Source organism: Amblyraja radiata, chromosome 5 (genome assembly GCF_010909765.2).
Source record: "Amblyraja radiata isolate CabotCenter1 chromosome 5, sAmbRad1.1.pri, whole genome shotgun sequence".
Classification (NCBI taxonomy): Eukaryota; Metazoa; Chordata; class Chondrichthyes; order Rajiformes; family Rajidae; genus Amblyraja; species Amblyraja radiata.
Genome location: NC_045960.1, coordinates 15,825,671 through 15,851,302, shown reverse-complemented (window position 1 = coordinate 15,851,302; position 25,632 = coordinate 15,825,671). Strand labels below are relative to the sequence as shown.

Here is a 25,632-nt window from a genome sequence, read left to right as displayed (position 1 = left end):
GAGGGGGAGCTTCAGGCAGCCGCTGTATGATCGGCACTGTAGAGGGGGTGGGGGAGAGTCACAGCAGCAAACCTGGGGGAGGGGGGGGCATTTGCCCCAGGGTCACGACCTGTAGCGGCCTAGTGGTTATAATCCAGGGACAGGCACAGTTGGGGGGGGGGGGTTAATATTGCGGGGGGGGGGGGGGGGGGGGCTAGACACCAGTAGCATCTCTAGAACAGGCACGACCAGGGCAAGGGTCAGGGGCAAGGGTCAGGGGTGGGGGGTCAGGGTTAGGGGGGTTGTGGGGAAGGCAGGTCCTCTGAGCCGTGCACCATGTAGGGAGGGATCTGCATGCTTGCAGAAGGTTCCGGAGGGCCGGCGGGTCGCCGGTGGAAGGTTCCGGAGCATCAGGCGAGGGTGCAGCAAGGCTCTGGCACAGCGGCCTCTCCGTCCTAACCCGACATGGTCAAACTGAGCCACTGTGGACACAGAGGGCAGCGGTCAGAGGGCAGGGGGCAGAGATAGAGAGAGAGAGAGTGGGGGTCAGAGAGAGAGCAGGGGTCAGAGAGCGAGAGAGAGAGAGAGTGGGGGTCAGAGAGAGCAAGGATCAGAATGCAGGGGTGAGAGTTGGGGGAGAGGCCGAGACAGATCCCAGGGCAGGCCACAAGGGCATCCATATCACAGGGATGCCCCACCACCTCCCCCCCTCTCCCCCACCCCCAGACATGGTCCTTCCCCACACTTTGGGCCCAGCCAAGGGTGTGTTTTCTCCCCCGTGACCCTCACTCCCCTCGCACCCTCCCTGCATTCCCCCCTCTCCTCTCGCCCCTGTCTCCAGCCACCCCCCCTCCCCAAGCTCACCTCCGACAGATTCATCTGCATGGTCCCATCATCATGCTGTAGAGACCGGAATGCTCCTGCAGGTGGGGGAGAGAGAGATGGGGGAGAGAGGGAGGTGGAGAGGTGGGGGAGAGAGGGGGAGAGAGAGATGTGGGGGAGAGAGGGAGAGAGGGAGGTGGGGAGAGAGCAAGAAAAGGGGAAATGGAGAAGGGGAGAGAGGGGAGGGATGGAGGGAGTGAGGGAGGAAGAGAAGAAGAGAGATATCATCACAAAGTGATTTATATTGAATTGCAGCTGCCACACGAGACGCCTGACAGTGTAACAGGCAGCTGGAGCATTCATGTGTTTGAGCTGCGTCTCACGTTAGTTCCTTCAGTGCCACCCTCGGGCGTGCCTGTACCAGTGGTCACTGAGGTAGACCGTCGAGAGATTGGTCACGGCGCACGTTACAACTGCGGCACGGTGGCAACAGCGGTAGACTGGCCGCCTCACGATCCTGACTACGGGTGCTGTCTGTACAGAGTTTGCACGTTCTCCCCGTGACCTGCGTGGGTTTTCACCGGGTGCTCCAGTTTCCTCCCACACTCCAAAGACGTGCAGGTTTGAGGGCTAATTGGCTTTGGTATAGAATGTACATTGTCCCTAGCGTGTGTAGGGCCGTGTTAGTGTGCGGGGATCGCTGGTCGACCTGCACTGGGTGGGCCAGAGGGCTCGTTTCTGCTCTGTATCTCTAAACCAAACTAAACTCCAGCCTGGGCTGGGAGGTTGCAACCTTCACCTGGTCCACCTTGTTTCGACGGATGCAATCAACCAGGCTTGCACAAACGGAGAATCAAACAGAACAAGTTGTCTTACAACTTTAGGCTGGGCACGCCATACGCAAGAAGAAGATCTCCAGCCTCTCTTCCAGCCGACTGCAGTTTGTTTACCATCAGACAGAGCCCTCGGCAGAATTATCTCCACAGCCCCAATCCCATCTCTGGAACACCTAGACCGTAGAGAGGACAACCATACTGGTTTCGAGTGACTGCCGATGGCAGGAGATCCCCACCTGTGTGATGGACTGGGCTACATCCACAACTCTGTACAATCTCCTGGTTGACAAAGCAAGCTGTGATGCAGGCAGCTTGTGATGCCTTCTACAGTGTATCTGTAGCGGTTGGTACATCGACTCTGTGCCCTCAATCCCCTGCCGTATACACGCACAACTCTGCAGACAATATCACTCCAGTTCCAACCACAGATGTGAGATGGAAACCTCCTCTGCACCCTCTCCTAAACCTCCGCATCCTTCCTGTAATGGGGTGAAGAGAACTGCACGCAATAGTCTAAATGCGGCCTGACCACAGTCTATAAAAATGCATCAGGACTTGCTGACTCTGTACTCACTGCCCCGACCAATGAAGGCAAGTACGCCTTCTTCACCACTCTGTCTACTTGTGTTGCCACGATCAGGGAGCTGTGGACCTGGATGCCAAGATCCCTCTGTACATCAGTGCTGCCAGGCTCATGTCTCCTCTATCTCATCTGGGGGGGCGGCAATGGGGGGAGGAGAGGAGAGAGGAGAGAGGGAGGGAGGAGGGTCGGAGGCCACTTACTGATCATAGCCGCGAGCCGGACCAGACAGGAGATGAAGTTGTCGAAGTCGATCACCTCACCGTCTGCATAACGAGAGGCGATGGCCTGGTGTATGCGGTTGTTGATCTTAAACCCTGGGCAGAGAAGAGAGACAGAGACAGAGAGACAGAGAGAGGGGTCAGTGTGGGGGATAGTGGGTCGGGGGAGGGAGGTTACTGCGGTCGGGGAGGGGGGGGGGTGAGCTCACCTGCTGTTTCGAGGGCGAGGCGCATCTCGTAGGAGTTCATGGTGCCCGACTTATCCAGATCAAAGTTTCTGAAAATACCCTGTGAGCGAGAGAGTGTGTGAGAGAGAGGGGGGAGAGAGAGAGTGAGAGAGAGAGAGACAGAGCGAGGGAGAGCGAGGAAAGAGAGGGAGAGACAGAGAGAGGGAGAGGGAGAGAGAGAGGGAGGGAGCTAGGGATAGAGAGTAAGGGAGAGAGAGGAGGAGCGAGAGGGGAGCATGAGAGAGGAGGGAGCGTGAGAATGGGGTGTGGGGTGTTTGTGGGGGTGCTGCCACTCACCAGCCAGGTCCGGATCTTGTTCCACAGCCGCTGGAACTCAAGCAGACCCAGCCGCCCGCTGCCGTCTCTCTGAGCACAGTGAAGGAATGGCCTGATACACTTGATACACGAGGGGCAGGGGCGCAGGGGGTGGATGGGGGATGGGGGACGAGACCGGGGTGCGGGGCGACAGGGCACAGAGTGACGGGGAAACAGGGAGACGGGGAACGGGGGGGACGAGGAGATTGGGAGCAGGCGGACGGGGAACAGGGAAAAGGGGGACGGGGGGACGGGGAGCCGGGGACGAGGAAACAGGGAATAGGGGAATGGGGAGACAACATCAAGGGGTCTCAAGGTGACTGAGGGTGGGACGGGCATTGACCAGGGCGGAGGTCAGAGGTCGGGCGGTCGGCACGGTAACCAAGGATACGTCCAGGAGGTTGATCATCCCTCGGCACGAGTCCAGGGTGAAGCCGTCCGTCTGCAGGTCCTGGTCTGGGGGCAGAGGTCAGTCTCATCACCCTCACCCCCATCAATGTTACCCTGACCCTCACCCCCATCAATGTTACCCTGACCCTCACCCCCAGCATCGACCCCTGATCCTCACCCCCAGCATCGACCCCTGATCCTCACCCCAGCAATGTGATCCCTGACCCTCATCCCTAGGACTGTCACCCCTACCCCTCACTGGCACCGTGACCCTTGTCACTCGCTCCCAGGACCCCGACCCCTCACCGTGACTTGGGGCCAGGTCCCCCAGCAAGTGTTGGCGTCACTGTTACCCCCATTGCCGACCCCTACCAACCCCATGACCCCCGACCCCTGCCCCACTCACGTTTGGCCAGCACGCGATTGAGGATGGTGCGCAGCTCAAACACACTGATCTCCATGTCCTGGGGGGGAAACAGGGTCAGTGGGGACATGACAGTCGCAACCCCAACCCCCCCCCCCCCCCACCCTGGGTCAGGCCCAGACTACCCCTCATCCCCAACCAAGCCCATCCCCCTCCTCTCCCCCAGTCCTCCCCCACCCTCTCAGTCCCCATCGTCTCCATCACACCGGTCACTGAAGGTTGGCGTGCAGGTACAGCAGGCAGTGAAGAAAGCTAATGGAATGTTGGCCTTCATAACACGAGGATTTCAGTATAGGAGTAAAAAGGTCCTTCTGCAGTTGTATAGGGTTCTGCTGAGACCACATCTGGAGTATTGTGTACAGTTTTGGTCTCCTAATTTGTGGAAGGACATCCTTGTGATTGAGGCAGTGCAGCATAGGTTCACGAGATTGATCCATGGGATGGCGGGAGTGTCATATGAGGAAAGATTGAAAAGACTAGGCTTGTATTCACTGGAGTTTAGAAGAATGAGGGGGGATCTTATATAAACATATACAATTATAAAAGGACTGGACAAGTTAGATGCAGGAAAAATGTTCCCAGTGTTGGGCGAGTCCAGAACCAGGGGCCACAGTCTTAGAATAAAGGGGAGGTCATTTAAGACTGAGGTGAGAAAAAGATTTTCACGCAGAGAGTGTGAATTTATGGAATTCTTTGACACAGAGGGCAGTGGAGGCCAAGTCACTGGATGGATTTAAGAGAGAGTTAGATAGAGCTCTAGGGGCTAGTGGAGTCAAGGGATATGGGGAGAAGGCAGGCACGGGTTATTGATAGGGGACGATCAGCCATGATCACAATGAATAGCGGTGCTGGCTCGAAGGGCCGAATGGCCTCCTCCTGCACCTATTTTCTATGTTTCTATGTTTCTATCCCCTCCCCCCTCACTTCTCCATCCCCACCCCTTATTGACCCCTTCACCTTCCCTTCCCTCCCCTCGAACCCCCAACCCCCCCCTTGCCCCTCCCCTCCCCTCCCCCCCCCCCCTCACCTCCCCGGCCCCTCCCCCCCCCTCACCTCCCCGGCCAGCTGCTTGAACATGGCTCGGAATCCATCCTCCACATCGTCCTCGCTCATCTCCTCCTGCAACACCAGGGACCGGGGTCAGGGTGACCAGGTCACAGGGCAGGGGGCAGAGGTCGGCGGGTTGGGAGCGAGGTCAGAGGTCGGCAAGTTGGGAGAGGGGTCTTAGGTCGGCGGGTTGGGAGCGGGGTCAGAGGTCGGCAGGTTGGGAGCGGGGTCAGAGGTCGGCAGGTTGGGAGCGGGGTCAGAGGTCGGCAGGTTGGGGGCGGGGTCAGAGGTCGGGTGACAGATCCTTGCCTCATCCTCCAGCTCGGCATCGATGGGGTCGTCCATCTCCCTGCAGAGAACCAGAGTGTGAGGAAGAGCGTCTCCCCCCCTCCCTCCACCACCACAACCACCCCTTCCCCATCTCACCCCCTGCCTGACCCCTCACCCCCCACACTCTCCCCCTCCCCATCCTATCTCCTCCAGCCCGGCCCCTCTCCCTCCCCCCCAGTCCCCACTCACTGTGAGTCGGTGTGTTTCTCGGTGAAGACCCTGAGCACAAAGTCAGCCTCGTTGCTGGGCTCGAAGGTGGAGGGGACGATGATGTAGTCGCCGGGAGGCAGGCTGAGCCGGGAGCTCACCTCACGCATGTTGATGAAGGAGTCGGAGCGAGCGCACGACGATCGGCTCAAGAAGAAGTCCTTGCGCAGGTGGACCTGCGGACCCCCACTCAGCTGGGGGCGAGAGAGAAAGAGGGGGGTCAGAGACTGTCTACATCCCCCTCCCACACCCCCCCCCCACCCCCCCCCCCCCCCACCCCACCCCCACACAGGTGGACCTGTGGACTCCCACTCAGCTGCGGGCGAAAGAGAGAGAGGGGGGGGTCTACATCCCCCTCCCACATCCCCCCCCCCTCTCACGCCCCTACCCACCCCACACAGGTGGACCTGTAGACCCCCACTCAGCTGGGGGGAGAGAGAGAGAGGGGGTCAGAGACAGACGATACACACTCCCCCCCCTCCCCCCACCCCATCCACAAGCTAGGGGAAGAGGGGATTGGAGATGGTGCACATCTTCTCATCACACCTCCCCTTGGGATGGGGGGGAGAGTCAGCAGCCATCAGGTGGTGGTGGGGGGAGGGTACCTACAGCAGAGACCCCACCTACACTGCTTCACTCAGGGTCACATTGTGTGCAGCTCAGGAGGCCATGCTACCCTCCCTGCCCACCCACACTGGCCCCAGTGGGCCCACGCTGGTTTCATGGCCTTCCCAGTCTGAATTATTCACTGCCTGCATCTAACTCCACCCCCCCCCCCCCCCCCCGCACCCCCACTCCTCCAGCAGCGCATCCCCACATCAACGCTCCCCACAGATATCAAACTCCTTCCTCCCTCCTCAACCCTCTGCCCTCTCGATTATAATACCCCTGCTCTGGGAGGAACGCTCCCTCTTTGATTACTGTGTACACAGGCAGAACAAGCCCAGCCTGTCCAACCCCTCCCGTTACTAAAGCCCCCCACCCCAATCCAGGCAACATACAACAGTACAGCACGGCCACAGGCCCTTCGGCCTACAACGTCCCTGCCCAACATGATCAAAAGTTCATTCAGTCAGAAGGAATAGGAGTAGAATTAGGCCATTCGGCCCATCGCCAACTCTGCCATTCAATCATGGCTGATCTATCTCTCCCTCCTAACCCCATTCTCCTACCTTCACCCCATAACCTCTGACACCCGTACTAATCAAGAATCTATCTATCTCTGCCTTAAAAATATCCACTGACTTGGCCTCCACAGCCCTCTGTGGCATAAATTCCACAGATTCACCACCATCTGACTGAAGAAATTCCTCCTCATCTCCTTCCTAAATGAACATCCGTTAATTCTGAGGCTGTGACTGTGGACCGATACTCTCCCACGAGTGGAAACATCCTCTCCACACCCACTCTATCCTAGCCTTTCACTATTCTGTACGTTTCAAACAGAATGATGCTTGTGATCCATATCCCTCCATTCCCTGCATATCCAACAGCCCCTTACTCGCCACTATCGGATCTGCCTCCACCATCACCCCCGGCAGCGCCTTCCAAACACTGTGTAAAAAAAAAACTTGCCCCGCACATCGCCTTTAAACGTTGCCCCTCTCAGCTTATAGCTGTGCCCTCTAGAGTGTGATATCTCTACACTGGGGAATAAATGTTGACTGTCTACCCTATCTGTGCCTCCCATAACTTCTATCAGGTCTCCCGTCAGCCTGCAGCATGTCAGAGAAAACAATCTAGGTCTGTTCAACTTCTCCCTGGAGCTGAAACCCTCTCATACCATCCTGTCCGATTCACCTCTACCCCATTGCGGACATTGGACTTTGTCTGTGGAACTGGTGCGCTACAATGCTGAGAACTATATTCTGCACTCTGTATCTTCCCCTTTACTCTACCTATTGTACCTGAGTTTGACTTGATTATATTTATGTAAAGTATATCTGATCTGATCAGATTGGAAAACAAAGCATTGCGCTGCATATTGGTACACGTGACAATGGAAACCTAAAACTGATCCAGGCAGCATTCTGGTAAACCTACTCTTCACCCTCTCCAAAGCCTCCACATCCTTCCTGTAATGGGGTGACCAGAACTGCACGCAATGCTCCAGAAATGGGGTAAATCCTATAGTGTTGCATCATGACTTCCTGACACTGATACTCATTGCCCTGACCAATGAAGGCAAACATACCCTATGCCTAAAAAAACACACACCTCCCTAAAAACACACACCTGCCTGAAACACACAATGTCTGAAAAAACACACACCTGTCTGAAATAACACACACCTGCCTGAAAACACACACAGGTCCCTAAAAAGACACCCAACAGGTCAGGCAGCATCTCTGTGTCCTTTTGTGTGCGATGCTGCCCGACCTGCTGAGTTTCTCCAGCATTTGTGTCTTTGTTTCTACACCAGCATGTGTTCCTCGCCTCCTACACACCACGCCTTCTTTGACACTTCTTCCCCACCCCAGGGAACCTCCTCTGCCCCCATACTGGTGACCAAAACCACACACACACACACACAATCCTCCCCACACTGGATACAGTGCTCAGTAAAGTCCCAACAACTGGGAAAGAAGGGAGAGGGGAGAGAGGGGTGGGGGAGGGAAGGGAGGGTGGGGGAGAGAAGGATGGGGGCGAGAGGGGTGGGGGAGGGAAGGGAGAGAGGGGTGGTAGAGGAGGGGTGGAGAGAGGGGTGGGGAAGCGCGGAAGGGTTGGGGGAGAGGAGAGAAGGGTGGGGGAGAGAAGAAGGATGGGTGGAGAGCAGGGGTGGGGGAGAGGCATGGGGGAGAGAGGGGTTGGGGAAGGGGGAAGGGAAGGGTGGGAGAGAGGTGGGGGAGAGAAGGGGGGTGGAGAGAAGGGTGGGGGAGAGCAGGGTGGGGGAGAAGGAGGGAGGAGAGAGGGGTGGGGGAGAGAGGGGTGTGGGAGAGAGGGATGGGGGAGAGAGAGGGGTGGGGGAGAAGGATGGGGGAGAGATAGGTGGGGGAGAGAGGGATGGGGGAGAGAGGGGTGGGGGAGAGAAGGGTGGGGGAGAGCAGGGTGGGAGAGAGGGATGGGGGAGAGAGGGGTGGGGGAGAGAGGGATGGGGAGAGAGCGGTGGGGGAGAGAGGGATGGGGGAGAGATAGGTGGGGGAGAGAAGGGTGGGAGAGAGAGGTAGGGGAGAGAGGGAGGACGGGAGGAGATGGGGAGAGAGGGAGGGAGGGGAAGGGGAGAGATTGTTTATGCAGACCTCAGTAGGCTGAGGGGAGAACTTCGATTCCTCTGGCAACCCCAGTCTTTATTTTGCTTTTCTGAATTTACCCAGATGGAACTCGTGAGTAGAAAATCAAGTTTGGAGTTGGGTGTTTTACAGCAGTTGGCTGGAGCAGTGACTGAGTTGTCCCCAAGTGCACAGAGTGAGGTTGTAAACATCACGTGTTGATCTAATGGGCTCTGGCAGTCATTGCCTCTCTGGTCTGTTATCAATTACTGCTTCATCCCCCAGCCTGGCCCCGCTGCAGGTTTTACTATTCTGTACTTTCATATGAAGAAAGACTGGATAGACTCGGCTTGTACTCGCTAGAATTTAGAAGATTGAGGGGGGATCTTATAGAAACTTACAAAATTCTTAAGGGGTTGGACAGGCTAGATGCAGGAAGATTATTCCCGATGTTGGGGAAGTCCAGAACAAGGGGTCACAGTTTAAGGATAAAGGGGAAATCTTTTAGGACCGAGATGAGAAAAACATTTTTCACACAGAGAGTGGTGAATCTGTGGAATTCTCTGCCACAGAAGGTAGTTGAGGCCAGTTCATTGGCTATATTTAAGAGGGAGTTAGATGTGGCCCTTGTGGCTAAAGGGATCAGGGGGGTATGGAGAGAAGGCAGGGATGGGATACTGAGTTGGATGATCAGCCATGATCATATTGAATGGCAGTGCAGGCTCAAAGGGCCGAATGGCCTACTCCTGCACCTATTTTCTATGTACACACACACCAGGTCGGGTAGATCAGGACAGTGGGGGGGGGTCGCCAGAGAGCAGGGGGGTAGCTTAGTTTAGTTCATTACTGTCCTGTGTGCTGAGGTGAATGAAGTGAAAATATTTTAGTTGCGTGCTATCAAGTCAGCAAAAAGACTATACATGATTCCATCAAGCCGCCCACAGTTTACAGATATATCATAACAGGAATAATGTTCAGTGTGAGATAAAGTCCAGGAAAGTCCGATTAAAGGTAGTCCCAGGGTCTCCAACGAGGTAGGTGGGAGTCAGGAACGCTCTCTAGCTGGTGAGAGGTTGGTTTAGTTGCCTGATAACAGCTGGGAAGTAACTGGCGTTGCCACAGAAGGCTGTGGAGACCAAGTGAGTGGATATTTTTGGAGGCAGGGACAGATAGATTCTTGATTAGTACGGGTGTCAGGGGTGATGGGGAGAAGGCAGGAGAATGGGGTTAGGAGGGAGAGATAGATCAGCCATGATTGAATGGCGGAGTAGACTTGATGGGCCGAATGGCCTAATTCTGCTCCTAGAACTTATGAAACGGTGCAAAACCACAGGGCTGGTCTGGGGCGATGGGAGAGGGGAGAGGGGGTGTCCAGGGGGGACGGGTGGTGGTGGTTCAGAGGGAGGTTCTGAGGGCCGGGAGGGGGCACCAGGGAGTCTGATGTGGGTGGAGGGAGGAGGTGGGGTCATGTTCAGGAGTGGTGTCAGGGAGATTAATGGTGGAGGCTTCAGGGTCAGGGTAGGCCAGGTTGCCACGGTTACCTGGTTGGGAAAGGGTAGGGGCCGGGTGTTCAGGGGGAGAGGTGGGGGGAGGTGCAGGAGGGGCCGGGGTGCGTCGGTTGCCGTGGTTACCTCATTGGGCAGCGGGTCGAGGGCTGGGGGTGGAGGGGTCCGGGGGTGAGGGTTGGGGTCGAGGGGTCAGGGTGGGGGTCAGGCTACGTCGTGGGGTTGGGGGTAGAAGGCCAGGGGGTAAAGGGTCGGGGGGCTCAGGGTGCAGCGGTTGCCGTGGTTACCTCCTCGGGCAGGGGGTAGAGGGCGAAGCCGATGGTGTGCATGTCCCCGCCCTTGCGCCGGGCCCTGCGCCGGTCCTTCTGCATCAGGGCGCACAGGAAGCTGCACGACTGCTCTGGGTCGTCGGGGTCATCGTCCTCCTCGCACAGGGTCAGCCGGAACTGCGGGTTGATCCAGAACGTGGCTGCGGGGAGAGAGAACACGGGGAGACTGTCAGAGGATGGGCCGGGGGAGAGAGTGGATGGGTGGATGGATAGAAACTGCATGGATGAACTACAACAATTGTTCATCCCAGTTTAGCAAAAGAATAAATCAGGGAAGGTAGTGCATCCATGGATAACAAGGGAAATCAGGGATAGTATCAAAACAAAAGATGAACCGTACAAATTAGCCGGAAAAAGCAGCCTACCAGAGGACTGGGAGAAATTCAGAGTCCAGCAGAGGAGGACAAAAGGCTTAATTAGGAAAGGGAAAGTAGATTATGAAAGAAAGCTGGCAGGGCACGTAAAAACTGACTGCAAAAGTTTTTATAGATATGTGAAGAGGAAAAGATTAGTTAAATCAAATGTAGGTCCCTTGCAGTCAGAAACAGGCGAATTGATCATGGGGAACAAGGACATGGCAGACCAATTGAATAACTACTTTGGTTCTGTCTTCCCTAAGGAAGACATAAATAATCTGCCGGAAATAGCAAGGGACCGGGGGTCAAATGAGATGGAGGAACTGAGTGAAATCCAGGCTAGCCGGGAAGTGGTGTTAGGTAGATTGAATGGATTAAAGGCCGATAAATCCCCAGGGCCAGATAAGTTGCATCCCAGAGTACTTAAGGAAGTAGTCGCAGAAATAGTGGATGCATTAGTGATAATTTTTCAAAACTCTTTAGATTCTGGAGTAGTTCCTGAGGATTGGAGGGTAGCTAATGTAACCCCACTTTTTAAAAAGGGAGGGAGAGAGAAAACGGGGAATTACAGACCAGTTAGTCTAACGTCGGTGGTGGGGAAAATTCTGGAGTCAGTTATTAAAGATGGGATAGCAGCACATTTGGAAAGTGGTGAATTCATTGGACAAAGTCAGCATGGATTTATGAAAGGTAAATCATGTCTGACGAATCTTATATTCAACTGTGTCCAAGGTGACGTATAGGGTGGAAAATATTGAGAGTAATGACTCGATGGTGATTATGTCACATGAGGTGTATCATGCCATGAACAAGCTGTCCAACAACAAAGCAATTGGCTTGGATCATATTTCTGCTGAACATCTTAAGTATGCGAGTATGAGGATAGCTCCTCTCCTAGCTATTTGTTTTACTGGCTTTATGATTCATGGCTTGTTACTAGACTCAATGTTGTCTGTCCTGTTAGTGCCGGTCATTAAGGACAAAGCTGGTAAAGTAGGCAGCCTAAATAAATACAGGCCCATAGTTTTAGCCAGCATATTGTCAAAAGTTTTAGAAAGAGTTCTGCTGGATAGAATAAATGAGTTTGTTAACTCCACAGATAACCAGTTTGGCTTTAAAGCTAAACATGGCACTGACTTATGCATATATGCCCTAAAGGAGATTGTAAACAAAAACTCTTCAATCCTTAGGTGCTTAATTGATGCTTCCAAAGCCGTTGACTGTGTTAATCACAGAAAGCTGTTTGGTAAAATGAGTCAAAGAGGGGTGCCTGAACACATTGTTAGAATTCTGGCCTACTGGTTTGCCCACCATACTATGCAAATAAAATGGGGCAATAGGGTCTCAGCCCCATTTGGGGTTAGCAATGGTGTTAGACAAGGGGGAATTTGTCCCCAGTCCTTTTTAATCTATATATTGATGATCTGTCTAAACAATTGAAAGCCTGTAACACTGGGTGCGTGATTGGTAATATTTTAGTGAACCATATTATGTATGCAGATGATCTTGTGGACTTTAGTCCATCTAGCGCTGGTCTCCAGCAACTCCTTACTATATGTTCCGTGTATGGTGTGGAACATGACATTAAATATAATGCTAGTAAGAGTGCTGTTATGGTCTGTAGAACCAAAGAGGATAAATGCCTAAAATATCCTGTTTTTAAATTGTCTGACAACAATCCTAGTGTCTGTAATAAGATAAAATATCTAGGGCACATTATTACAGAACAAATGACAGATGATGAGGATATTTATAGGCAACGACGCATGCTGTATGTACAGGCAAATATCCTCTTGCGTAAATGTGGTGCGTGTGCAGATGTGGTGAAGATGTCGCTATTTAGAGCATACTGCACACCCCTCTACACTGCACACCTGTGGTCGAACTATTTAAATACAAGTATGCAGAGACTAAAGGTGGCATATAACGATGCCATGAGAACACTGCTAAGGCAACCTAGATGGTGTAGTGCCAGTAATACGTTTGTGGCTGCAGGAGTCAGTACTTTAGACGCTATCCTAAGACACCACATGTATAAATTCATTTGACTCTAAAAATGTGCTTATTGTGGCCTTGACAAACATAAGGGTTAGCACTACACGCTACGTATCCCAGTTGTGGAGACACTGGTATCGTTGTCTCATTGTAGGACATTGATCATCTTTTAATCTGGATTTTTAACTTAAGTATTGGAGGTTTTTGTTAAATATAAATTATGATGTTTTTATGTGATATACCATGATTTTATATATATTTATGATATTTGATATGCAATGCATTTTTAATGTAATGTTGCCCCTTGTCTGGACCTTGAGTCTGTAATGAAGTTTATTATTATTATTATTATTATTATTATTAATATTATAGAATTTTTCGAGGATGTAACTAGTAGAGTGGATAAGGGAGAACCCGTGGATGTGTTATATCTGGACTTTCAGATGGCTTTCGACAAGGTCCCACATAAGAGATTAGTATACAAACTTAAAGCACACGGTATTGGGGGTTCAGTATTGATGTGGATAGAGAACTGGCTGGCAAACAGGAAGCAAAGAGTAGGAGTAAACGGGTCCTTTTCACAATGGCAGGCAGTGACTAGTGGGGTACCGCAAGGCTCAGTGCTGGGACCCCAGCTATTTACAATATATATTAATGATCTGGACGAGGGAATTGAATGCAACATCTCCAAGTTTGCGGATGACACGAAGCTGGGGGGCAGTGTTAGCTGTGAGGAGGATGCTAGGAGGCTACAAGGTGACTTGGATAGGTTGGGTGAGTGGGCAAATGCATGGCAGATGCAGTATAATGTGGATAAATGTGAGGTTATCCACTTTGGTGGCAAAAACAGGAAAGTAGACTATTATCTAAATGGTGGCCGATTAGGAAAAGGGGAGATGCAACGAGACCTGGGTGTCATGGTACACCAGTCATTGAAAGTAGGCATGCAGGTGCAGCAGGCAGTGAAGAAAGCAAATGGTATGTTAGCATTCATAGCAAAAGGATTTGAGTATAGGAGCAGGGAGGTTCTACTGCAGTTGTACAGGGTCTTGGTGAGACCACACCTGGAGTATTGCGTACAGTTTTGGTCTTCTAATCTGAGGAAATACATTCTTGCCATAGAGGGAGTACAGAGAAGGTTCACCAGACTGATTCCTGGGATGGCAGGACTTTCATATGAAGAAAGACTGGATAGACTCGGCTTGTACTCGCTAGAATTCAGAAGATTGTGGGGGGATCTTATAGAAACTTCTTAAGTGGTTGGACAGGCTAGATGCAGGAAGATTGTTCCCGATGTTGGGGAAGTCCAGAACTAAGGGTCACAGTTTAAGGATAAGAGGGAAGTCTTATAGGACCGAGATGAGAAAATCATTTTTTACACAGAGAGTGGTGAATCTGTGGAATTCTCTGCCACAGAAGGTAGTTGAGGCCAGTTCATTGGCTATATTTAAGAGGGAGTTAGATGTGGCCCTTGTGGCTAAATGGATCAGGGGGTATGGAGAGAAGGCAGGGATGGGAGACCGAGTTGGATGATCAGCCATGATCATTTTGAATGGCGGTGCAGGCTCAAAGGGCCGAATGGCCTACTCCTGCACCTATTTTCTATGTTTCTATGGGAGAGAGGTGGGTTGGGGGCAGCAGTGAGAGCTCATGGGCTCAGAGGGTTGCATCGGGGTCAGTGTTCACAGGGTTGGGTCGTAGTCAGAGGTCGGTTGGAGCCGGGAGTCCAGAGGTTCGGGGTCAGAGGGCTTGGGGTGAAGGGTCAGGGTCGGGGGTCAAAGGGTTGGAGTTGGCGGTCAGAAGTCGGAGGATTGGGGTCAAAGGGTGATGCGTCAGAGGTGGGGGGTTGGGGTTGGGGGTGAGAGGTGGTGGTGGCCTCACCGGGGTGGTTGCGACAGCCCCCTGCGGTGCTGCCCCGCCTCCAGGAGCCGCGGAAGGTGGTGCTCTGCCACTTGAGGTGCCGATCGTCCTGCAGCGTCTCTGGGCCCAGGTTACAGATCTCCAGCCGCGAGAACTGCCGCAGGAACTCTCCCCACGACATCCTGGGGGTGCAGAGGGAGTGACCTAGTCAGAGAAGCACGCAGAGCCTGCACCCACCCCTGACACTGACCCCCACCCCAATCCCTGCATCCACACTGACCCCACCCCGACCTCTGTTACTGACCCCCACCCCAATCCCTGCACCCACACTGACCCCACCCCGATCCCTGCACCCACACTCACCCCACCCGATCCCTGCACCCACACTGACCCCCCCGACCTATGTTACTGACCCCCACCTCTGAGCTTCAATGCATCAGTCCCGAACCCCACCCCGAGCCCACTCAGTCTCTGACCTCACCCACCCCTCCACTCTCTCTTCAATAACTACTCCACCCCCCCAACCCCCCACCATCACCCCCCGCCAGCACGGATCGGCCCCTCCCCTGGTACTGACCCTCCCCCACCCCTCCTCCCACACCACCTCACCCATCCTGCTCCGGCCCCCCCCGCACACACCCCTCCCCCCCCCACTCACCAGAACTCCCCATCCTCCATCTGCACCATTCCCTCCCTCTCCTCCGGGTCGATCGCATCCCATTCCGACGAACTGTGGACCAGGGGCAGCTGCTCAATGGGGGCACGGCAACCGCACCTCTACTCCCCTCCCCCTCCCCAACCCAACCCTCCCCAACTTTTCCAATCCCAAACCCCACCCTCTCCTTCAACCCCACCCCCAACCCATCCCCACCCCCAACCCATCCCCACCCCCAACCCATCCCCACCTCACCCCTCCCCACAACTCCCCACAACCAACCCCCCCTCCCGACCCCTCCCCATGCCCACAAACTACAACCCCAAAGCCCCCAACCCGACCCCTCTTGACTACCTGTCCTGACCTCCCCTAACCTGACCCCGACCCCCTCTGGCCAACCCCCCCCCCTTCAATACAATCCCCCCCCCACCCCGACCCTTCCCTCCTGCTCCAATCTGCACGATCAATCCGTTTAGTCCGAACGGATCCACCGTGACCGCCGACCCCATGCTGCCGCCATGACCCCTGACACCTGACCCCCAGACCCACCCACCTGTCGCTCCAGGCCCCCGTCCACTCCACCTGACCCCATGGGTTCCTGATCCGGATCAGCCGCTCCACCCTGCCCCGGTAGTTGACCTGTGGGGCACACGTCACCCAGTCAGGCAGAGGTCATGGGGGGGAGAGGGAGAGGGGGCTCAGGGAGAGAGAGGGATGAGGGAGAAGGGGGTGAAGGAGAAGGGGGTGAAGGAAGGGGGGAGAGAGGACACCATGCAACGCCGCCCCCCATGGCCCACTCACCTCCTTGACCCCTGTCACTGAGTAGGCATGACCTTTGACCAGTTTCTTAAAGGTCACGGCCTCCATGTCGAAGGCACTGGTGATCTGTGAACATGAGAGAAAGTTAGAGTCCCACTGGGGTCGAGGGTCAGTCATGGGGAAGGGTTAGGGGTCAATGACGGGGAAGGGTTAGGGGTCAATGATGGAAGGGGGTGTAGACTGGGGGTGGTTGGAAACTGTCATGGGATCCATATCGCGGGGGCGGGGTGACCCCGGGTCAGGGGGTCCCAGGGTGAGAGGTCATCTGGTGGGGGGGCATGCCGGCTGGGAGGAAGGTGGGGGGAAGAGGAGGGGTGACCCTGGTGGGGGGTGGTCCGGGGGGGGTGGTCCCAGCAGGAGGGTGGGGGTGTCCTGTGGGGGTGGGGGGGGAGGGGGGAGGGTCTCACGTCAATGGAGCAGCCGAGCAGGGAGCCTCGCTCCAGGGCCTTGCGCATTACTGTGTAGAGGTTTCGGGGGGAGTTCTTCAGCTCGTACAACTCGGCCACCCCGCCCGTGAAGTCTTCGAACCCCTCGGTGGTGGAGCCCCCCGACAGAGCCTCGTACGACCCGTTCAACCTGCCGACAGAGGGAGAGAGAGAGAGGGGGGGAGAGAGAGAGAGAGAGAGAGGGGGGGCGGTGTTACGGAGGCAACACTACTGGAGCGAAGGGAGGGGTTACCATGGTGAGGGGTCATGTTGCCGGGGTGAGGGGAGGGGTTACTGGGGTGAGGGGTCATGTTGCGGGGGTGAGGGGTCATGTTGCCGGGGTGAGGGGTCATGTTGCCGGGGTGAGGGGTCGTGTTGCCGGGGTGAGGGGTCGTGTTGCCGGGGTGAGGGGTCGTGTTGCCGGGGTGAGGGGTCGTGTTGCCGGGGTGAGGTGTCGTGTTGCCGGGGTGAGGGGTCGTGTTGCCGGGGTGAGGGGTCGTGTTGCCGGGGTGAGGGGTCGTGTTACCGGGGTGAGGGGTCGTGTTGCCGGGGTGAGGGGAGGGGTTACCGGGGTGAGGGGAGGAGTTACCGGGGTGAGGGGTCGTGTTACCGGGGTAAGGGTCGTGTTACCGGGGTAAGGGTCGTGTTGCCGGGGTGAGGGGAGGAGTTACCGGGGTGAGGGGTCGTGTTGCGGGGGTGAGGGGTCGTGTTGCCGGGGTGAGGGGTCGTGTTGCCGGGGTGAGGGGTCGTGTTGCCGGGGTGTGGGGTCGTGTTGCCGGGGTGAGGGGTCATGTTGCTGGGGTGAAGGGTCGTGTTGCCGGGGTGTGGGGTCGTGTTGCCGGGGTGAGGGGTCGTGTTGCCGGGGTGAGGGGTCGTATTGCCGTGGCGACAGGCGGGTTCAGAGGTGCAAGGGGATGGGAGTGGTGGCGCTGACCCCAAAGGCCAATCTCCAGGTTGAGCCGGTGCTAAGGAAGGCAAATGTAATGTCAGCGTTTATTTGGGGTGGACTGGAAATGCTGAGGTTTATAAGGCCCTGGTCAGGCAAGGTAAGGGTCACACATCGGCGAGCAGGAGGTCGGGGGACACAGGTGGATGGGCGCAGGTCGAGGGTGACAGGTCGGGGGTGGAAGGTCAGGGGCCGGAGGTCGTGGTGGGGTCACTGACTTGGCGTAGGCTTTCTCCAACAGGGCGCTCCAGAACTCTCCGCGCTCGGCCGAGTGGACGAAGAGCAGCTCCCCGTCCCGGCTCGGCAGCCGGTCGTCAATCACCACATCCACCCACTCCCCAAACTGCCAGAACTGGGGGGGGGGGGGCAAGAACACACGTCAGTCCACACGCACCCCCTCATCAACAGCGTACCCCACTCACCCTTCCTCCTCTCCTCCCTCCCCCACTCCTCCTCCTCTGTCCTCCCCCCGCCCCACCTCACAATCCACACCCCCCAGCCCTCCTCCCTCCCCCTCTCCTTTCCAACTCAGTGTAAAAGACTGCATTCACCATATCTATTCCCCTGATGGTGATTTAATAAATGTAACATATGTCATGATCCATTTTTACCCACCCATGTGCCTTCTAGTACATTTGCAACTTCAGCTTCCATGCTGGAAGGTTTTTGCAGATGCATCCATGATAAGTTCGCTATTCACCAGTAACCAGCTCCCGTATTGTCAGTACTGACCTCTGGCCTGGTTGCTCTTCTTTACAAAGCATCATTAAAGGCTCATACAACTTCCAGTAAACTACCGACATGCAAAAAACTGTTTTCACTAAAAAATCACTCCCTCCCTCGATACCCTGCCCTGCCTGATGCAGGAGGGAGGGTTCCATACTCCCCCCCCCCCCCCCCACCAGCTAGTCCCATGGCCACTCCCTTCCCCTCACCCTCCCCCCACACCCTAGACCACTCCCCCTGCACCCCCCTTCTCTCTCCCCTCCCCCTGTACCACTCAGGTCCCTCCCCGCTGTCTCCCCAGCCCCCCCCCCCCTTTGCCCAGTGTGGGGGTACCTGGAAGTGGAAGATGCCACTGTATTGAGTGTTGAAGTCTTGCCCGGGTGGCACCACCCTCTGCATCAGCTCCTCGTTCAGGGTCAGCGAGGCGATGGCAGCCAGGAGCCAGCAGTCACCTGGGGAGAGGGAGTGGCCTCAGACCACCACTTGGGACTGACCGTTCATCCCCACCACCTCCCCCCCCAACGCAGGGACCATCCCCCCTAACCCCTGCACCCATCCCTGCCTCTCTAACCCTCTTCAGCCCCAACCCTAAACCCTTCCTGTCCCTGTGACCCCCTCCGTTCTCTGCACCCCTCCGCGTCCCTGTGACCCCCTCCATTACGGAGAGCTGCCAAGGCCACAGGATTCATAAGGTCATAATTGATAGGAGCAGAATTAGGCCATTCGGCCCATCATGTTTACACCGCAATTCAATCATGGCTGATCCATCTTTTCCACAGCCTTCTGTGGAAAAGCATTCCACAGTTCACCACCCTCTGACTAAAGAAATTCCTCATCTCCTTCCTAAAAGAACGTCCTTTAATTCTAAGGCTATCATCTCTAGTCTTAGACTCTCCCACTAGTGGAAACATCCTCTCCACATCCACACTATCCAAGCCTTTCACTATTCTGTATGTTTCAATGAGGTCCCCCCTCGTTTTTCTAAACTCCAGCGAGTACAGGCCCAGTGTGACAAATGCACACCATACGCTAACCTACTCATTCCTGGGATCATTCTTGTAAGCCTCCTCTGGACCCTCTCCAGAGCCAGCACATCCTTCCTCAGATAAGGTGCCCAAAATACTCCAAATGCAGCCTTACCAGCGCCTTATCGAGCCTCAACATTACATCCTTGATTTAGTGTACACAAGCCCTCTCGAGATAAATTGTGTTTGCTTTCTTTACTATTGATTGGACTTGCAGATTGACTTTATGAGAATCCTGCACCAGCACTCCCTTTACACCTTCGATTTCTGGATTCTTTCCCCATTTCGAAAATAGTCTACGCCTTTATTCCTACGACCAAAATGCATGAAACCACATTTGGTAGCATTTTCTATCTGCCACTTCTCTGCCAACCTGTCCAAGTCCTTCTGCAGAGTCCCTGCTTTCTCTACACTACCTGCCCCTCCATCTATTTTCGTATCATCCGCAAACTTGGCCACAAAGCCTTCAATCCCCTCATCCAGAGATGAATTGTCATTATGGGTGACTTCAATTTGCCGAATATTGACTGGGACTTGGCTCAGTGCCAGAGGCTTAGTCAGGGAAATATTTATGAGGCATGGCCTTGGATAACAATGGTCAAGGAAACAGAAGCAGGCATCAGGTACTGGAAACTTTAATTAGACAAGGCCAGTGGGGAATTACAAGGAAGTTTACAACGGTGAATGGGCAGGGCTGGAAGAAAGTCACACAGCCTTTTATTCAAAGTTTAAAAGCAAGTTTTGGACACACCAGCGTAAAAGATGGTGCACTCCTGGAGTCTGTGGATGGGGACGAGCTATTAAACGAATACTTTGCATGCTTTTTCACCAAGGAGAATGATGTGGAGGACAGTTATCAGTGAGGGTCTATACCAGGGGTGGGGAACCTTTTCATGTTGGAATGCCGCATTAAGTTAGCTGTAATCTAATAAGGCCACATCCAAGAAACTTCAATCAGATATACTTCAAAATGTACATTATTTTGTTAAAATAGCCCTCATGACTTACTAATATTTTAATTGTGGCCGTCAGTCGGGGAGGATTATTTCGTTGAATCTTCATTCACTCTTTGATATTTTAAATACGTTCATTTTAAGATTAAAATAAAAATAATAAAAGACGAACAAAAACATATTAATAATAATAATAAAAAGATTTGTTCTACAAAATTTGGATTAATTCAAAAGGCCGCACTTAATGGCTTAGAAGGCCGCATGCGAGCTTAAGGCCGCAGGTTCCCCACCCATGGGCTTTACTAATGTGCAGTTGAGATGAAACAGGAGTTGGGTGCCTTGAAAAATACACCCCAGGATCTGGTGGAATCTATCCCAGGTGTTTGAGGGAGAGGAGGGATGTTGACAAAGATGTGTGTGTTTGGAAAAGCAGTGATTTGTTCGGGGCAGTCAAAATGGCTTCATGTGGGAACGACAAGCCTTAGAATCATCCAGCACAGAGACAGGCCCTTCAGCCCAACTTGTCCACGCCGATCAAGATGACCCATCTATGCTAGTCCCACCTGCCCATGTTTGGCCCATATTCCTCTAAATCGTTCCTATTCATGTGCCTGTCCAATGTCTTTTCAATGTCGTTATAGTACCTGCCTCAACTACCTCCTCTGACAGCTTGTTCCATACACCCACTGCCCTCTAAAGTTATCCCTCAGGTTACTATTACGTTTTTCCCCTCTCACCCTATATCCATGTCCTCTGGTTCATGATTCCCCTACTCTGGGTAAAAAAACGTGCATTAACTTGATTTATTTCCCTCATGATTTAATACACATGTATGAGATCACCCATCAGCCTCCTGTGCTCCAAGGAATAGGATCCCAGCCCGCCCAACCTCTCCCTATAGGTCAGACCCTCTAGCCCTGGCAACATCCTCGTAAATCTTCTCTGCACTCTTTCCAACTTAACATCCTTCCAACAGCAGGGTGACTAAAATTGAACATAATACTGCAGATGCGGCCTTGTACAACTGTAACATAGCATCCCAACTTTTATACTCAATACCCTGACCGATGAAGGCCAATGTACCAAAAGCCTTTTTGACCACTTTCAGGGGACTATGTATCTACACTCCTAGATCCCTTTGCTCTACAACACTCCCCAGAGCCCTGCCATTCATAGCCCTGGTTTGACTTCCCAAAATACAACCTCTCACACTTATCTGCAGTAAACACCATTAAACGTACCTCAGTCCATTTGCCCAGCTGATCAATAGACAATAGACAATAGGTGCAGGAGTAGGCCATTCGGCCCTTCGAGCCAGAACCACCATTCAATGTGATCATGGCAGATCATCCCCAATTAGTACCCCATTCCTGCCTTCTCCCCATATCCCCATGATCAAGAGCCTGCTGTAATTTTTGACAAACATCTTCCCTATCTATGCTACCACTCATTTTTGTATCATTTAGAAGGATGAAAGGATTCTTATTGAAACATATAAGATTATTAAGGGTTTGGACATGCTAGAGGCAGGAAACATGTTCCAGATGTTGGGGGAGTCCAGAACCAGGGGCCACAGTTTAAGAATAAGGGGTAAGCCATTTAGAACGGAGATGAGGAAACACTTTTTCTCACAGAGAGTTGTGAGTCTGTGGAATTCTCTGCCTCAGCGGTGGAGGCAGGTTCTCTGGATGCTTTCAAGAGAGAGCTAGATAGGGCTCGTAAAGATAGCGGAGTCATGGGGAAATGGGGAGAAGGCAGGAACGGGCTACTGATTGGGGATGATCAGCTATGATCACATTGAATGGCGGTGCTGGCTCGAAGGGCCGAATGGCCCACTGCACCTATTGTCATCTGCAAACTTATTAATCATGCCTTGTACGTTCTCATCCAAATCGTTGATTATGAATCACAAACAGCAATGGGCCCCAGCACCGATCCCTGAGGCACACCGCTAGTCACGGGCCTCCAGACCAAAACACAACCTTCCACCATCACAACCTTCCTTCCATGAAGCCAATTCTCTATAGTCCACTCGCTCTCCCTGGATCCCATGCAATGTCTTTATCCAGAACTAGTTTAAAGCTAATAGAACTGTTGTCAGAGGCTTGCCCACTGACACTTCATCTTGTCCTTCCCAATGCCCTGTCCCTTGCGAGACCCTCTGAATAATGCCTGAGGAAGCTTCCTTCCTTTAGTATACTTTTGACTTCAGAGATACATTTCACAGGCAGGTACTTTCACAACATTGAAATGACATTTGGACAGGTATGTGGATAGGACAGGTTTTGAGGGCTAAAGGCCAAACATGGGTAGGTGGGACTAGTGTAGATGGGGCATCATGGTCAGTATAGACAAGTTGGGCCGAAGGGCCTGTTTCAATGCTGTATAATTGTAACACATGAAACCCCATCCTGTCACTATAAGCCCCTCCCTGTCTCTGTGATTCCCTCCAGCACCGACACCCAGTCCCTGTGCTGTTCTGGGTGATCTGTTGTGTCAGGGTGGGTGGGTTGGGGTGTCAGTACAGAGGGTTAGGTTGGGGTACAGTCTCTGTGCTTACCCCCCGACCACCCCCCCCCCCCCCCCCGCGCACCCCTGGGTGGGGGCTCCCTGTCCCGCTCCGCTGGCACTGACGGCCTGTCCTGGGGCAGCCCCAGTGATGGCTGTCGGCGTCAGCTCAGCTCAGCTCAGTGCGGCTGTGAGCCAGTGGCTCAGGCACTCCCTGCTGCACACTGCTGGGCAGCTTGCCCACAGCACTGAGCTGGAGCATGGGGGAGGGGAGGATGAGAGAGAGAGAGAGACAGAGAGAGACAGAGAGAGACAGAGAGAGACAGAGAGAGACAGAGAGAGACAGAGAGAGACAGCGAGACAGCGAGACAGAGAGACAGAGAGAGACAGACAGAGAGACAGAGAGAGACAGAGAGAGACAGTGACAGAGAGAGACAGAGACAGAGAGAGACAGAGACAGAGAGAGACAGAGACCGAGAGAGACAGAGACAGAGAGCGAGAGAGACAGACAGAGAGAGACAGAGAGAGACAGAGAGAGACAGAGAGAGACAGAGAGAGACAGAGAGAGACAGAGAGAGAGAGAGACAGAGAGAGAGACAGAGAGAGAGAATAGAGTTTGATAGAGTGAGAGAGGGAAATAAAGAGGGAGAAAAATAGCGAGAGATGGGAGAGAGCAATACAGAGAGATAGAGATAGAGATAGAGGGAGGGGGAGGGGAGAAGAAAGAACACTGTTCCACCAACTTAATGTTATAATGTCAAGAGTTGGGGGGGGGGGGGGGGAGGGGGTGGGGGAGGGAATGGGGGGAAACCCCTCTTCCTTTCCTGTTGTGCAGCTGTAATCTGGTGAACCCTCTCCCTGCTCTGTCCCACTGAAATGCAACATCTTGCACTTATCTGAATGAAACTCTGCCTGCCATTGTTCCAGCAAATTCCAATGTCATCACCAGCTGACCAATTTAATCATAATGTCGAGTTGGAGGGAGGGAGGGAGGGAGGGAGAGAAAGCAAGCAGAGAGTTGGAGGGGTGGGAGGAGGAAGGAGAGCGTGAGGGGCATGAGATGGGGAGAGGGTCAGTGGAGGGAGGGAGGGGGGGGAGAGAGAGAGAGAGAGAGGTGGGAGTGGGGGTCGTTGGGGGAGGGGAGACTCACCCAGAGCTCCCTGACACACATCAGTCCGTGTTGCCCCTCCCACGGTGAACTGGGGGTCCGACACCAACTCCTGCAGAGAGATAGATGAGGGGGCAGAGGGGTCAGCAAGAGAGGGGAGGGGGGCAGTTCAAGGGGGTCAGAGGAGCAGTCGTGGGGGGGGGGGTCACAATCATGGGCTAATTGGGCTTGGGGGGAGGAGGGGGGTTACAGCAGGGTAGGGGTACTGGGTGCTGGGGTTGGAAGCCACAGAGCCAGGGTCAGGGTTGTGGGGTTAGAGGTCACTGTGCCAGGGTTTGGGTCATATGTCACAGTGCTGGGGTTGGGGTCGATGGTCAGTCACGGTGCAGGGGTCGGGGGTTGGTCATGGCGAGGGTGTCGGGGTCAGGGTTGGAGGTGGGTCACGGCTCGGGGGTCGGGAGGGTCGGGTGGGTCACGGCGTGGGGGTCCCGGCGTGGGGGGTCAGGGGTGGGGGGTCCTGGCGTGGGGGATCAGAGTTCGGGTGGGTCACGGTGTGGGGGGGTCAGGGGTGGGGGATTAGAGGTCGGGTGGGTCACGGCATGGGGGGGTCAAGGGTGGGGATCAGGGCGTGGGGGTCAGGGGTGGGGGTGTGCTTACGCCAGGCCTCTTCCACTCGATGCCCTGGGCCTTGTCAGTGTGTGGACCCAGCTCCTTGTAGCCGATGGAGGTGGGGGCGGCAGGGAACTGGGGGTCCAGGAACAGGGCTCCATCCTGCTGGCACTCCTCCCGCAGTCCCTGAAAGTCCTGGCGCAGGAAGGCCACCGCCTGCCCATGGCTGCCCATCCCCTCCTGCCTCAGTCGCTCGCGTTGGACACGGCCGGACACCCCCATAAACATGACACCCCACCTGTGGGCACGGGTCGCAGGTCAGAGGGCGCGGGATGGGCATTACAAGTCACACACAGTCACAGCTCCCCAAAACTTAACCCTGACCCCCCCCCCATCCATCTGATCCCTGATCTCCCCCCAACCTGAACCTTTACCACCAACCCCCCTCCCTCCCTATCGCCCAGAGACCACCACTCCTCCCTTCGACCCCACCCCATCCATGTCCCAGGCTATCCCTCAGCTGATGATGGGGGGGGGGGGGGGTCTGGTAAATACAACCCCCTCCACTATTCCCCCCCTCCTCACCCTCCCACACACCCCCATACCCCCCCCACCCCGCCTCTACTCCCCTCTCCATCCCTCCTCCACCCGTTACATACTGTCTCTTCCCTCCCGACCTCTTCACCCCCTCCCCTCCCCACTCCCTCTCATCAATCCCCCCCACCCCAATCTACCCCCCCACCCCTCTGCCAAACCCCCTCCCCTCCGATCTCATCCCCCTCCACCGGCCTTGCTGACCGCACCCTCCCTCCCATCGCGTCTGGACCGGCACCGTCTCCCCGGGCAGGATCCGCGACCCCCCTCCCCTCCCCTCCATCCCCCTCCACTCCCCCCACTCCCGGGGCCGGGCCGGCGGGGAGAGAGCGGTCCTACCGCGGCTGGGAGCGGAGTGCGGACTGCGGCCGGAGCTGGAGCTGGAGCTGGGGCGGGGCTGGACGGACTGATGGCCGGGGGGAGGCGGAGAGAGGGACCGCCCAGCCCGGCCCGGCCCAGCCCAGCCCAGCCCAGCCCCCCCGGGTCTCCCCCCTCCCCCGGGTCTCCCCCACCGGGTCTCCCCCATCCCCGGGTCTGGTTCCCACGCTGCGCCTCGCTGGGGATATAAATCTCCATCTCTCACTAGACTCCAGATCAGTGCTTCTCTAAACTATTTCAGTGTCATTCACCCT

General features: G+C 54.8%; 1 protein-coding gene across 2 annotated transcripts; it reads right to left on the bottom strand.

The window, feature by feature from the left end:
• Positions 1–25,432, bottom strand: LOC116973020 (calpain-1 catalytic subunit-like). 2 transcript variants are annotated; one of them, XM_033020656.1, is made up of 21 exons: positions 25,340–25,432; positions 24,455–24,704; positions 23,840–23,909; positions 18,537–18,655; positions 17,696–17,829; positions 16,514–16,682; positions 16,089–16,172; positions 15,841–15,926; positions 15,291–15,362; positions 14,654–14,814; positions 10,380–10,561; positions 5,361–5,572; positions 5,151–5,190; positions 4,848–4,913; positions 3,777–3,834; positions 3,372–3,436; positions 2,963–3,031; positions 2,648–2,726; positions 2,421–2,534; positions 844–899; positions 1–461 (listed from the first exon to the last, which is right to left on the bottom strand). In XM_033020656.1, the coding sequence occupies exons 2-21, from the start codon at positions 24,692–24,694 to the stop codon at positions 435–437; spliced, it is 2,103 nt and encodes a 700-aa protein (XP_032876547.1). In that variant the 5' UTR covers positions 24,695–24,704; positions 25,340–25,432; the 3' UTR covers positions 1–434. The 2 variants fall into 2 exon arrangements, with proteins under 2 accessions (XP_032876547.1, XP_032876548.1); XM_033020657.1 differs by having other exon boundaries at positions 24,455–24,699; positions 25,340–25,395.
• Between the last annotated feature and the right edge of the window lie 200 nt (positions 25,433–25,632).

Excerpts from the sequence above, each read along its gene's own strand:
- LOC116973020 (XM_033020656.1), bottom strand. The coding sequence starts at position 24,694 with ATGTTTATGGGGGTGTCCGGCCGTGTCCAACGCGAGCGACTGAGGCAG. Across the intron at positions 23,910-24,454 it reads TCGAGTGGAAGAGGCCTGGC|GAGTTGGTGTCGGACCCCCA; the intron begins GTAAGCACACCC and ends ATCTCTCTGCAG. Across the intron at positions 3,032-3,371 it reads GGATGATCAACCTCCTGGAC|AGAGACGGCAGCGGGCGGCT; the intron begins GTATCCTTGGTT and ends CACTGTGCTCAG.